This window comes from Canis lupus, chromosome 23, assembly GCF_011100685.1.
Source record: "Canis lupus familiaris isolate Mischka breed German Shepherd chromosome 23, alternate assembly UU_Cfam_GSD_1.0, whole genome shotgun sequence".
In the NCBI taxonomy this organism is placed as follows: domain Eukaryota; kingdom Metazoa; phylum Chordata; class Mammalia; order Carnivora; family Canidae; genus Canis; species Canis lupus.
The window spans coordinates 50,619,022-50,634,532 of NC_049244.1; the positions used below are offsets into that span (position 1 = coordinate 50,619,022).

A 15,511-nucleotide genomic window follows, 5' to 3' on the forward strand; every position below is an offset into this window, starting at 1 on the left:
GCCCAGCTGCTTTTCACAACATTGGTCTGACTGGGAGGGATCTACAAGAAAGTTTTAGTCTCCTTGACTTTAGGTCCAGGTAGGAAGAAGGGAGAAGAGAGTGGAGGTGTCTTCAGTACATGTCTCCACCACCAACCCCTGGCAGCAGGGGAGGAGGGGAAGAATGCTTGTCTACATCTCCCTCCAGCTTGCATCTGGGGCCGCCCTTGTCCTAGAACCCAGGACGTTCTCTACGTGGGCCGCTGCATCCGCACCCTAGCCTTTGGGACATCTAAACCCCCACATGGTTTGTTTTGTTTGAGGTTTTTTCATACTGCAAGATCACCCAGGAGTCAGTATCTTCGTCTAAATGGTGCAAAGTCCCATCGTCTTCCCTGGTCGAAATGGAAGACCACAGTAATCGGAAGGGAAACCTTGACTCCCATTGGACTCCACCAGGCAGGATATTTATATATGGGATCAGTGGTTCAAAAACACCAAGTTGCCAAATGACTCTGTTGTTTCTTAGTATCAGGACCACAGGCGGTCTCCTGCCAGCATGTCAGGGTTTGGCAGGTGCTTCTGGAATGCTCCAGGAGCAGGATTCTGCAGGCACAAGCAGAAACAGCGGAAACTGTGCTACTAGCCGAGAGCAGCTTCTATTTTCGGGACATGTAGGCACTGAGAGTTCAAACAAGGAATGGCTCTTGTGGTTTTGGATTGACTCTTGCGTTTCCAGGACACCATATCCTAAGCCATTATCTGTTTCCCTTCCAGGGCTGAAGTGATTCTGGGGAGCATCATCAAGAAGAAAGGCTGGAGGTAATGCATTTATTCACCCTAATCATGTACTTGCCTTTAAAAGCCTGTTATTATTTTGTACCAGAGAAGGGAAAATAAAATTGCATGACAGCTGAACAAAAGGCTGTCAAAAAAAAAAAAAGTCGATTCTTGGTAAAGAGATGATTTATAGTTGTTTGAAAATAAATACTAACAAGTTCATTACTTGTGCTTCAAAAAGTATCGACTAGTCATTGATCGCAGTGAATTACCGTGGGGTTGAGAGGGAAGGAGGAGATGTTCATGAGCTAGTCGTGCGTAAAAGAAAGTGGCATTTTCAGGGTTTCTTGGTGCCGTTTGTGGCGCTTTGGTAAAAGCAGGCCGCTGATAGGAAGCTGTCTATACACGTGTGTGTACGTGCACTGTTCATTTCACTGACAACGCCAGGTGCAAAGAAATGATGAAGAAAGAAGTCCTTGTGACAGGTGCCCCAAAGCTCTCCTATGTGAACACGATTAGCAGCACCTCTGCCATGTGCCAGGAGCCCTATTTTCTGGGCATTCCAGAAAGTGCTTCATCTGCTGTCCTTGAGGGGCTCACATCCCATTCCTTCAGGGGCTGGAGCCAAAGCCAGTGGCAACCTCCATTTCACTATGCGTATCAAGCACCACAGTCGCTTCCTCCCCAACATGAGTACAGAAGCAAACAAAGCTCGCGGGGCAGGTGTGGGGCCCTCTAGCCCTCTGGTGGAAGATCTGCTGTTGGCCAAATAAACAACTCTGTGGTATTGGTGGAAACGGAAACCCAGAAACTTGTGGAGATATGACCAAATAAGGATTGGTGACCCACTTTCTCCCTCTCCCTGCTCCTCCACCTCCACTCCAGGGATTGTAAGGATATAAGGAGAAAAGTATATTCAACCTTAAATATGGAAAAATATTCACATCCCCGCCCCGTCCTCCACCTTGCCGGAGCTCTGTTCCCACTCAGAAGGCTGGCCCATCCATCACCGCCCCAGTAGGGATGGCGCCACTTTCTTAGGGCTCCTGGAACCAAGTGCTGCAAGCTACTTGGCTTGAGACCATAGAAATGTGTTCCCTCCCAGCTCTGGAGGCCACAAGTACAAAACCAAGGTTTGGGCAGAGCCATGCTGCCTCAGAAACTCTGAGTAGAATCCTCCCTTGCCTCTTCCTGGCCTTTGGTTCTTGCTGGCCATCCTGGGCATTTCTCAGCATGCAGCTACACTCAACCTCTGCCTCTGCCATCAGATGGCATTCTCCCGTCATGTGTCTGTGTCTTCTTAAAAGGACGCTGGTCATGTTGGATTAAGGACTCACCCCACTCCAGTATGACCCCATCTTAATTAATTGCATCTCTAATGAGCTTATTTCCAAATAAACTCACATTCTGAGGCACTGGAGGTTAGGTCTTTAACATGTCTTTGTAGGGGACACAATTCAGCCCATTAACAGAGACCCTGGAGATGAATCCCCCAGCAGTCCAGTGAACTGTGCAGCAAGGTGTAGGCTGACAGGACACCTGAGGAAGGAGAGGAGCGTCACTGCGGGAGCCATTTCCCCCTGACACCCAGAGAACATCTAACCATCTCCATGGTTTGCAGAGCATACGCCTACCAGAAAACAGATTTACATACATCTTTTACAAACTGCCTTTCAGTCCTACGAATGAAAATCCAAGCTGTCCCCATGCTACAGAATATTGATATCAGTGCACAGCTGCCCCTACAAGACTGCTAAACAGATACACCACAGCATGGAGTCAAGTCTCTACAAGTAATTGCCACTAGCATACCTGGCTTCTGGTCCCAGGACTGCCATTTGCCTGCTGTGCTTTCCAGGCCAAGTTATCTAACTTCTCTGAATCTCCATTTCCCCACCTGTAAAATGGATGGCATAACTGCTCACCAAGTGTCATGCTGATAAAGTGAGATAAGGTGTGCAGAAGTGTTTTGAAAGCTGTGCTGTATCCCTGTAAGATACTCATATTCTCATTCTCCACCCACTCACAAGAGTTGCTGAAAATGCCTCCATCACAGTCCTTGATAATTGGCCAGGTTGCTGGCTACTCCGGCTATTTGAACATACACGTTAGTGTACACATGCATGTAGCCCACACATCTCACAAAAAGCCCAACTTTGCAAATACAAGTCTATATGGATAGGATCTGCAGCATTGGAAGGCCCAGCTGCTCTGAATCATCCAGAGGACTGCATTCATTTTTTATGATATTCCATCCAGCCTTTTGTGGAAGCTGTGAAAATGTTTGCTAAAGGAGACCTGGCTCCCCTGTGGCAGATTGCTGTTACACAGGGTATCGTGAGGTTGATGGATTAACCTGGAAAGTGCATCAGCCCTTCCTCAGTGTGTAATCTCCAGATGCACATATCGGTAGAGCTTCCATTACAGTGATTCAAATTACTTTTCGGGGAATTAACTTCAGCGGGTTGGGATTGCTGACATTTTCTACAAATTTTTCTTGTTGCAGCTAAGCTGTCAGAATTGTCACCCTTGTTCCCCATTGGTTATCATTAATCTTGTGAGGCTCTTATACCTGCATGCCCCGAGGCTTCAGCTCTACAGCTGATGGAATTAGAATTGCCTTATTTCAAATACTCCCAAAGTTTGGTCTTCATCTTTGAATCCCAAATGATTTTTTTTCTCCCAGACTAGTTCAATTGAATTACATACCTGGAGAAACCAAATTATACTGATATCTGCCTCTTGATCATAAATTCTGTGACTGTAGCTCTCAAGACATGTTTCCTTTTCCATCATGATGATACGATTGCCATTTCCTGCCCTTCCTTGGGTGTGGTTTGGAGAAGACAATAAATTTGCTGACAAGATTTCCATATTTCTTTCCCTTAGGAGTTAAGTGGTTAAAACCATGACTTAAAAATTTTAGGCCTGTTTTCCTACAATAACATTTCCATTTAATAAAACACTCAGAAATTTTGCTTCTGTTCACTGACTACTGTGCTTTATCATCCCTATTTCCCTGCAGTCAGTTACTGCCTGTGAAAGTCACACGGTTGGAAAGCCACTCGGGCCCATGGTCCTTGGCAGAAAGCTCACACTCAATGAACGTTATGTCAGATGCTAAATAAGTGTTAGTGGCTGCTTTAAATCCACTCACTGACCCTCTCATTTACCATTCCTGCCTCCCCTGCCTACCACTCACTCCCTTCGCCACACCCCCCAATCAGCCCTCCACCGCCCCTTCCAGGGAAAGGTCACTCCCCTTCAGCCTCTTCATCTAGGATCAGATTTCCTGTCCCCCCTCACCAGCTTCCCTTTGCCCCAATATTTCAGTGACACGAATTAACAAATGTATCTTTTTACCAGTTTTTTTTTTAAATAGGAGGCACGATAAATTCTTTCTGATGCTATACCAATATGACTCACTATAATAACTAACAATTTATTTAATATTTCTCTATGTTTGTCTAACATACAGGAGGTCCAGCCTGGTCATAACAACCAAACTCTACTGGGGTGGAAAGTAAGTTAAATACCTTTTCTTTTCCTTACTTGACAGGAAGCAACTACTAGTTCCTGCTTTTATCCTTTTGGGCAACCATTTTATGTCTAGTGTACTAAAATTAATTGGTTTGAGGAGAAAGATTATTTTTTTCAGCTTTGAAGGAAATAGCAGCCTAGGATTCAATTTTAGCAAGATGCCCCAAAGAAATTAGTGTAAAGCATGTGGTCACTTGTCACTAAGCAATTCGTGGAGATTTTCAAAGGCCAACCTCATACTTAGAACCATTTCCAAAATAGAGTTCAAATTTGGGGAAAAGAAAATAAGCATATAGCATCACGGAAGAAAGGCTGTCCGAATCTGCCAAAACTCAGAGACTTCTATGGAATGCAAAGATAAAAATATCTTGTCTGGCCCCACATGTGAGTATCCGATGGTTTCTGCAGAAGGTGTTAAAAATGTTGGTCAAAAGGACCGCCTTTTGAAGAATAACAGGAAGCTACCATAGCACTCACTGGCAGGCAAATGAAAGAGGCCCTTTGTCTGTTGTGGGATGCAAACAAATTTCACAGGACAAATTGGCCTCTTTTGAGCCTACTGGTGTTTGAATTCAGTACAACTTGGAAGTCCGGCTAGCTATTCCACATACCTTTTCACGGAAATCATAAATATTTCCATGGAGTCTTAACCAAAACAAATAACAAAAATACAAAAAGAACCCACAAACAAAACCTTATTTATCTCCCTGTAATTGAGAGGGCATAGTTATAAACAAAATTGGAGACAGAGGACATTGCCTTGGGAATCTTCTAATCAAAATGTATCCACACACGCACACTCATGTTTTATTGCTATTTTGAACCTATTTATGGTGAGTATGAAGACAGAAAGAATCTAGATTTTTATTCTTACCAACAGCTATATAAAAATCAAGCAACATGGTGCCTGTGAGAAATGTAGATTTACGTCATCTGTGCTCTGATTCATGGTGCTTCTGCAATGGTACTTAAAGCTTTGCCTATACATTTGAAATAAACAGGGAAAAAGACACTCTGCAAGAAGCGCTATGTTGCTGAGTACTGCCTACAGTACTATCTTTTTTTTTTTTTTTTTTTTTTTTTTTTATTCATGAGAGACAGAGAGGCAGAGACACAGGCAGAGGGAGAAGCAGGCTCCCTGCAGGGAGCCCAATGTGGGATTCGGTCCCTGGACTCCAGGATCACGCCCTGGGCCGCAGGCAGGCGCTCAACCACTGAGCCACCCAAGCGTTCCTACATACCGTACTATCTAATGTTTTTATAAAAGATTCAAAATCCCCAAAGGCAAATGGTAAACAACTGTGTTTTAAAATGAGGTTGCCACAGGTAGTGATGTTGAAGAAACACTTCATGAATACTTTAAAACTCAAGGACCATGTTTCCTTCTAACTGCAGAGCTTGAGGATGGTCAGTGAACACAAAAGTCCTAGTTAGGTGTTTGTCTTCTTAGGATACTGATGTAAGAAAGACTCCTATCACATTTTAACAGAAAGTAATTGTGAAATTTCTTTTGCAAGTCAAAAGGCACTTCCAAATGTGCTTCCTTTCTCAGAAAAGCCAGTGTTCTCAGCAGCTCACAAACTTATGTCAAGGCTTTTTTGGGGGTGGCGGGGGTAGCGGTGCTTGGGATTAGTTAAGAGCAAGGTGGAAATGTTGAGCCATGTGTCACAGTTTGTACGGACAGAGTGTGTATGGCTGAGTTATTATTGATATTGTGTGATGAGAATCATGGTTAATTCATCACCTGGGGTCTCCAAAGACAAGGGGCTCAGTGCATTGTTCACCAGCCTTCTCTCCTCAACCTGTGATATAGAATTTGCCAAGAACGGGGTATAAAATTAGCAATTTGATCTAAAATGATTATTCCTCTGTACTTTTGAAACAGCAATTAAAAAAAAAAAAAGCACATCCCCACTCAAAGTCATTTGCTTCTTTTTCTTGTTAGAGCTGAAACGGAAAGAGGGTTGTCAAGAAAACATATTATTGAAGGTAGGTACAGTGCTTCCATTTTATCTTCATCTGTGGGCTGCTGATACAAGAAAGATATTAACCAAATAGGTTCAAAACCCATTGGAAGGGGGAAAATTCTCTATAAAAAGAATCACAATCAACCACAGTCTTTGAGTTTTAGTGTAGGCATGTGGTGATATAGAGAAGACAATTGGAAACACAAAAGAAAAAGGACAAATTTTCTAAAACTCTTCTCACAGCTATGCTAATATTAATAAAACACTCCCATAAGACATTTTAAAAAGAGCTTTATTGAGATATAATTTGTATACCATAAGTTTACCAACTTAAAGTGCACAGTTCATTGGTTCTGCAGAGTTGTGCAGTCATCATCATAAATTCAATTTTAAAACACTTCCATCCATTCAAAAAGAAACCTATTACCCACTAGCGGTCACTTCCCACCTTCTCCCTAGCCCAGGTAACCACTAATCTACGTTTGTCTCTATAAATTGGCTAATTCTGGAATTTTATGTGAATGAGATCGTACAATATGTAATACTTTATGACTGGCTTTTGTCACTTAGCATGATGTTCATCCATGTTGTGATACGTATCAATACTTCATTCCTTTTACGGCCAAATACAGTTCCATTGTATGAATAGACCACATCTTGTTTGTTCATTCATCAGGTAATGTACACTTGGGTTGCTTTCATTTTTTGACTTATGAATAATACTGCTGTGAATATCTGTGTACAAGTTTTTGTGTGGACATATGCTAAAACTTAAGTTTTATTTTAAATTTGTATTTTTAAAATTCCAATACAATTAATATACAGCATCTTATTAGTTTCAGATGTACAGTATAGCGATTCAGCAATTCCATGCATTACTCAGAACTTGTCACAATAAGTGTGCTCTTAATCCCCTTCACCTGTTTCATCTACACCCCCCCCCACCTACCTCTCATTTGGTAACCACCAGTTTGTTCTCTATATTTAAGAGTCTGTTTTTTGATTTGTCTCTTTTTTTCTTTGTTCATTTTATTCCTTAAGTTCCACATATAAGTGAAATCATGTCTTTCTCTGACTGACCTTATTTCATGTAGTGTTATACCCTCCAGATCCATCTATGTTGTTGCAAAGGGTGAGACTGATTTTTTTATAGCTGAGTCATATTCCATTATATATGTATGTATCACCTCTTTGTAATCCATTCATCTGTGGAGAAACACTGCCTTGCTTCCATATGCTGGCTATTGTAAATAATGCTGCAATAAACATAGGGGTGCGTATTATCTTTTTGAATTAGTGTTTCTGTGTTTCTTGGGTAAATACCGAGGAGTAGAATTACGAGATCACATGGTAATTCTATTTTTAATTTTTCAAGGAACCCCCATATGTTTTTTCTTCCACAGTAGCTCCACAAGTTTATATTCCCACCAACAGTGCAAAAGGGTTCCTTTCGCTCCACATCCACACAAACACTTGATTTTCCTTGCATTTTTTATTTTAGCCATTCTGATGGGTGTGAGGTGACATCTTATTGTGGCTTTGATTTGCATTTCCTTGATGATCAATGATGTTAAACATCTTTTCATGTATCTGTTGGCCATCTGCATATATTCTTTGGAAAAATATTTTTTCCAAAATAACTAAAAAATTTTGAGTTTATTTTTTTGTATGGTGTAATAAATACAATTTTATTCCTTCACATGTAGCTGTCCAATTTCCCCAAAACCATTTTTTTTTTTTTACCCAAAACCATTTTTTGAAGAGACTGCCTTTTCCTCATGGTATATTCTTGCTTCCTTTGTTATAGATTAATTGACCATATAATCTTGGGTTTCTTTTTGGGCCATTTTGTTCCATTGATCTGTGTGTTTGTTTCTGTGCCAGTACCATACTGTTTTGAATTACTACAGCTTTGTAGTATATTTTGAAATCTGGGATTGTGATAATTCCAGCTTTGTCCTTTTTCAAGATTGCTTTGGTATTAAGGATCTTTTGTGGGTCCATACAAGTTTTAGGATTATTCTAGTTCTGTGAAAAATGCTGTTGATATTTTGATAGGAATTGCATTAAATCTATAGATTGCTTTGGGTAGTATGGATGTTTTGACAAAATTTTTCCTGGTCAGTGAGCATGGAATATCTTTACATTGTGTCGCCTTCAATTTTTTTCATCAGTGTTTTAAGGTTTTCAGAGTACAGGTCTTTCACCTCAGTTAAATTGATTCCTAGGTACTTTATTATTTTCAGTGCATTTGTAAATGGGATAGTTTTCTTAATTTCTCTTTTTGCTACTTTATCATTGTATAAAAATGCAACTGATTTCTGTATATTAATTTTTTATCCTATAACTTTATTGAATTCATTTTTCAATTCTAGTAGTTTTTGGTGGAGTCTTTAGGATTTTCTACATATAGTATTGTGTCGTCTGCAAATTTTACTTCTTCCTTACCAATTCAGATGCCTTTTATTCCTTTTTTTATCTGAGTGTCATAGCTGGGATTTCCAGTACTGTGTTGAATAAAAGTGCTAAGAATGAACATCCTTGTCTTGTCTCTGAGCTTAGGAGAAAAACTCTCAGTTTTTCACCACTGGGTAGAATATTAGTTGCTGGTTTTTCCTATATGGCCTTTATTATGTTGAGATATGTTCCCTCTAAACGTACTTTGTTGAGAGTTTTTATCATGAGTGGATGTTGTACTTGTCAAATGCTTTTCCTTCATCTGTTGACACGATCATACAGTTTTTATCCTTTCTCTTGTTGATATGGTATATCATGTTAATTGATTTGCAAACATGGAACTACTCTTACATCCCAGGAATAAATTTTGCTTGATTGTTGTAAATGATTTTTTTTAATGTATTGTTGGATTGAGTTTGCTGATATTTTCTGGAGGATTTTTGAGTCTGTGTTCACCAGAGATATTGACCTGTATTTCTCTTTTTCAGTGGTGTCTTTATCTGGTTTTGGTATCAGGGTAATGTTGGTCTCATTGAATGAATTTGAAAGTTTTCCTTCCTCTTTTGCATTTTGGAAGAGTTTGAGAAGAATAGGTAGTAACTCTTCTTTAAATGTTTAGTAGAATTCACCTATAAAACCATCTGGTCCTGGACTTTTGTGTGTTGATTACTGATGTAATTTCATTGTTAGTAATTGGTGTGTTCAAACTGTCTATTTCTTCCTGATTCAGTTTTGGGAGGCTATATGTTTCTAGGAATTTATCCATTTCATCTAGGTTGTCCCTTTTGTTGGCATATAATTTTTCAAGACTATGATAGTTTTTAAAGGGTGTTATATGCATTTTAAAAATTATAAAAAATTACTACTCAGAAACTGACTCATGGAGCCATTACTTTTGTGATGTTACTCAAAACTTTGTAGAGCCTAGAAATAAACATAGTATGGTCTTCTAGAACAATTATGTAGTAGAGTACTACTCTACTTCCTTGGGAGGATTATAAGAACTGTGAGGAATTTTTATGTATTTCTCATTTGTGTATATATAACAAAAATTTTATACTTGCACTAGTTGTAATAAAGGAAAAATGTTAAATGGGGCTATACAAATCTAAGATTTTTATAATTCTAGATCATAATTAACTATTAAGACAGATGATTTTTCTTCTTTTTAAAATTAGTTTCATTTATGAAATACCAAAGTCAATAAAAACATGAGATGTACTCTAACCTCACCACTTTAAACATAAAAAAATGAAATCCTCCCATTTGATTACCTCATATCAATCTACAATGTGAAAATCTGGTACATGTCCTTCCCAACTTGTCCCCACAGTTAAATTGATGTATCTATCCATACTTACATATAAATACAAGAACATAAGTATGAAACCAATGGAATCAAGCTATAGATATTAACCTAAAGTTTACTTTTTCACAATTAAATAATTTTAGACATATATGCATCCACATACACATGATTTGTAGGTTATGTTTTGTTTTTATTATTATAAAGAATTATACAAATGGCTATCCTTATGTACTGGAAGCAGCATTGTTAGGTCAAAGAATAATGCATACTTTAAATTATTTTCTTAAAAGAAATATACCAATCTGATGGATGATCTGGTTTTATTTGTTTAGTTATACATTCATTTATCTAGGAGTATGAACTCCTTTTCATAATTTTGTGCTTCTTTTTCTGGAAACCAACTTTTCATGTTCTTAAGCTATTTTTCTTTTGAGTTGTTATTAGCTTTTCTTGATCTTATTAATTTTCAGTAGTTCTTTGTATATTAATAATGTTTACTCTTGTGAACATGACTGACTGAACATGTCAGTGACATGTGTTACAAATAATTTCTTCCAGGCTGTCATTTCACTGTGAAGTTTTCTTCCTCCCCATGAACCTAATCTGAAAGATAATGTTAAGGGGCGCCTGGGTGGCTCAATTGGTTAAGCGTCTGATTTCAACTCAGGTCATGATCTCAGGGTCCTGGACCAAGCCTTACATCATCAGGCTCCCCACTCAGCAGGAGTGGGAAAGGAGTCTGCTTGTCCCTCTCACTCTGCACCTCTCTCCACTTGTGTGCTTGCTCATTCTCTCTCTCTCTCTCTCTTTCTCTTTCTCTCTCAAATAAATGAATAAAAATCTTTTTTCAAAAAAGAAAGATAATGTTGAATTTGAAGACAATCATTGCAGTTTAGAAGTTAAAAATCTTTATTAACCTATAGAGAGAACTTGGAAGTATCTTAGACTTCCACTGGAAAAAAAAATAATTTTGGCATTCAGTCATGTAACATAGAGCACCTGGCTGGCTCACTCACTTGGCATGTGACTCTTGATCTTTGAGCCCCACATTGGACATAGAGATTACTTTAAAAAAATTTTTTTAATTAAAAATGGAGATTTTTGAAGCCAGATCTTGGAGAATATGTTTATATTTATGTTTCATATCTATAAATAATTTTTAACAGTAATAATTATATCAGTTTCCAAAGTTTTTGTATGAGTTTGGTATTTTTCACTAACTTTTAATATATTTGTAAGCACTAGGCTTTGAAACCAAACAAACAGTGGCTCAAGTTTCAAATGTGTCATTTATGAGGTAGGGGACTTTGTGCAAGTTACTTAACCTCACTAAGCCTCCATCTCCTTGGTTATACTATGGGCTATAAATATTCCACCTCACAATGTTACTATACAGAGACTAAAATTAGATAATTCACATTGAGCACTGTATCTGTCACATAATAAGCACTTAATAAATGTTATTTTTATCATTATCATCATCATTCTTAATAGTGCAACTGTTAGTTTTCATACCACGAATAAGGGCACCCTTTACTAAGTAACATTCTAAGACCACCACAGTGAATAAGCTCATTCTAGCATGAGAAAAAAATGTCAAATTCCCAACCCAAACAAAATCCCTTCTCAAGCCATAGTGTCCAATTTGACATTGCAAAGTAAAACCTCTTAAAACTGTTACCTACTCTAGTACTTGCCTGCGTGACTTGAGTCATCTACCATGAAGTCTGTCCATAAGAAATAGCCATCCCCCACCAAAAAAGAAATAATCCGTATTAGCTTGTTGTACCAAGCTGAAAAACAAGGCAGCAGTGTGCTACCTAAAAAGTTCTTGTCCCTCTTTTCTTTTTAATCTAACTGATTCAAAAAGAGATTTAGGAAATGGTTCAGGATGTCAGTCAACAGAGAACATAAAATCGAGGAGAGAAAGAATGGAGAAAAGGTTGCTGTGCTTTTATTAAATCTCCATTGCTTTAATATTTACCAGTGTGTCCATAATTTCAAAATTCTCTCTTTTCAATCAGTTTTTTCCTAGCCTCAAAGAACTTAACAGAAATACCTTAAATTCTCTGTCCCTTTAAATAAGTCAGGAAATCTCTTAAAAACTAATCTCTTGGGATGGATAAACCAGTTCAGCTGAAATTCTGACTGACCCAGATTCAAACTTTAACACAAAACTTCAGGCTTTCGAGACCAAAGAATTGGAATGATTTATTAGTATGTTTATTTAGTAGTTCATAGTTTCAGCTAAAGACAAAGATGTTAATGAGTCCAAGAGCATCAGCTGAAAGGATATTTCTAGGCAGGCTGAAATTAGAGAATTGAATGAATTTTGTAGAGAAAAGAAAAGGGAGGACATGAGATTTCTAGACCCAAAGTTTGAAGAGGTTCACAAATCATTATCCTTGGGTTTCACTGATAGTTGTTTTGTGATGGAGGTGACCTTACTGAATACCAGAGATTCTTATGCACAATAAATTTAGAAAGTGTTCTTAGAGGCCAAGACAGAAGTCCAATTCATGTAGGGTTCAGGCCACTTGAGTGCTGATGACCTTGGCCACCTGAGCTGGTTTACAGAGTGTAAAATGAGCTTGACTTGCACATAATGCAGTTTTGAAAAAAATCATATGAAAGACTTTTTCAGTAAGCCCAAGGTCCTTTACTTGGATCCTGTTAGGAACAGCATGCTCCTTAGATTCACAAGGCGGAGGTAGAAATTTCACAGCGGGAGGTTTACTATATCCATTTAGAATCCCAAGGTCCTGTCAAGCTCTGAAAGTCTATTCATTCAGCCATTCTACAAACATTCGTTAAGCCCCAGTTTTTTGCCGGTGTTAAAATATAGCAGATCAAGTTTCCTTAGTATCTTATATGAAAGAATAGAATTAGGTTGGTAAGTCAAATTAGAAGACTAAGTAAACTGCTTTTATTGGCAGAGGCTGTGTCTGAGTGTACATTTGTCCTTCAGGTGAATGACCGTTTTGTTATGTGATTGAAAACATAAACTCACTATCATTTTAGGAGTAGGAGAGGAAAATGATCTGAGGAACTACTTAGACCTTTTCAGTGAATGGCAAATGCCAATCCCAACTTATCTGGATGTTTATTTTTAAAATATAATTTATGATTTTTTTCAATGAAAGATTACATTTCTTAACAGATGGCTTCACCACAAATTCCTTCCCAACGTTCCATGTTCCTACTAAACTGAAATCGCCCACTGAGAATAACCGTGTTTCACAATGGGAGGGGCAGCACATACGTTATTCTAATACAGCCAGTTTTTATAAAAAAAAAAATAAGCAGATATATCTTGAGTCATAACTGAGAGGTCTGCCGAGAAGAAGGTGGGAAGTTATATACAGAAAGAGTGTTCTTCGTTTAAGGCAACATTTTTTTCAAGCTAGAAAGGAAAGCAAATGTGTGGATACAGTATGTTTGAATAGAACCCTTGCAGAATCTCCAGGCTACCAATTTCCTTGTTTCTACTCGTTCAACAGGCAACACTGAACACCTGGTCCATTTCTGACCATGCCAATCTGCTTAACTTCTGGAATGAGCATATTTCTTTAGATATCTATGAAACAGGCTTACATTGAACTAAAGTTTACCTTATGAACAATACAGTTCCTATTAATCTTCGGAACCTAAAAGAAAAATGAACTTAGACTTCTTTTTACTATAGTTACTTGAAAGCTATTTTCTTTACATAACATAATTTATTAGCCCATGGACTTTTGAGGAATTGCCAGTTAACTTGCAGACATCTTCTCAAGGACAGGGAGCCTTTTCTCCTGCTTCTGCTATATTCACTCCTACAGACACAGGGTTAGTGCCGAGGAAAAGGCTCATGTCAACAGTGCCTTCAGTAAGTGCATTCACTGCACTGGCACACTTATCTGCCTTATGTTCTGATTAGCTGCCCAGATGCCCCTCTGCAGCCAGGGTCACTGCATTTTTGCATGTGTAACTTAAAACTATACCTGGCCCCAAGCCAGTGTTCAACAAACATTTGCTAAGTGGAGCCGGAATGTGACTATTTGCTTATTGGAGATGAACCCTAAATGGCTTTCAAGGAGACATTTATTGAGTTTGTCTTGATGTTGCTACAATTTAGCTATTTTTACAAGATTAAGGCATTCCAATGGGAAAGGACAGGAGTGCCTGATTTGGTTTGTAGTCACATGAAAGATTAAAGCCAAAAGATCATTTCACTCTATTTTGTCTTTGGATAGATGAGGAAACCAAGACCCAAAGAGGCTAAAACACATCAGCAAAGTCATTCAGCCAGCCCAAATTAGTACCCTGGATCCCAAACCCTTTGCCTCACCTGCACAGAGACCTTGCCTCTGAATGCTAGGCTGGTCCATCCAACTGCCAAGAGCTCTGTGTGCTTGACTAATGTGCTCCTCAGACTTATGTGGCTCCCACCAATCTGCTTTCCCCCTGACTTCCCTGTCCTGCTAATAGTCACTTCATTTTTCAGGCCAAAAATCTAAGGGTCGTCCTTGATTTCTTGACCTCCATACTCTGTCCAGCACACCAGCAAGTCCCCCCATTTCTACTTACACAGTTTGTCTCATATTTGAATGCTTCATCCTGACTTGGCCCACTTGCTTTGCTGCTGTGACCTCTCACTGGCCTCCCTCCCTGCTTCCACCCCTGCCTCCTCCAGGTCATCCCCAGCAGACCCATGAGCAGCTCAAAATGGAAATCCGATAATGTCATTCCCCCTATTGAACTCCTCATGTCCCAGCCCCTCATCGATGATGTTCTATCTCAAAGTAAAACCCAGAATTTATACCATGTATTTCAAGACTTCATGTGATTGAGATTTTCAAAGTTGGGAGCAGAGTCTCTTAAAGGCACAATCTCCTACTTCATTTCAAAGTCATCGTGGGAATTCAGGTGGATCACTGACATGATATAGCCCATCATTTCTTATTTTCTCTTGTGACTATACTTGAATCTCAGCTTAAATATCAAGGAAAAAAAAATGCCTTCCAGAGAAAGAATTAAGAGGCGAAGAACGTCCAATAACAGCAAGACTAACCTTCGTAGCAAACCATTATTTATGGGTGCACATTACTACCTTGAACAAATGAACCTGTGCCAGAGATGCTCTCACTATACACTGTTTGCTCCTTGGAGAGAAAGACGGTGTCCATGTATCTTTATACCCCCAGGGCCCTGCGCAGTTTGGGGATCATATTGGAATTTAGCCCATGCTCAGGGCCTGGGAGAGGAAATGACTCAAGTCACCACACAGCACTACAAAGGGGTCGAACCAGCTGCAGCTTTTTCTTGTTACTTTCTGACCATGCTGAGCTGCTCAGAAGAGACACTAGGAGATAGGGCCATTATCAGAAGAGGGGGCACTTGCTTCCAGTACCAGGAAGGGCCAGAACTGTCACTAAATGCCACTCTCCAAAACCAGGAGGTCCAGTGAAAATCTTTAGCATTTAGTCTTTGGCGCCTC

General features: G+C 39.1%; 1 protein-coding gene across 4 annotated transcripts in view; it reads left to right on the forward strand.

Annotated features, from left to right (window-relative positions):
• Positions 1-15,511, forward strand: part of KCNAB1 (potassium voltage-gated channel subfamily A member regulatory beta subunit 1) — a 359,350-nt gene that overhangs the window by 287,840 nt on the left and 55,999 nt on the right. For all 4 annotated transcript variants that reach the window (XM_038571281.1, XM_038571284.1, XM_038571282.1 and 1 more), the window contains exons 5-7: positions 757-801; positions 4,238-4,282; positions 6,245-6,288. In XM_038571281.1, the coding sequence (XP_038427209.1) occupies positions 757-801; positions 4,238-4,282; positions 6,245-6,288 (134 nt within the window). The remainder of the gene's footprint in view (positions 1-756; positions 802-4,237; positions 4,283-6,244; positions 6,289-15,511) is intronic.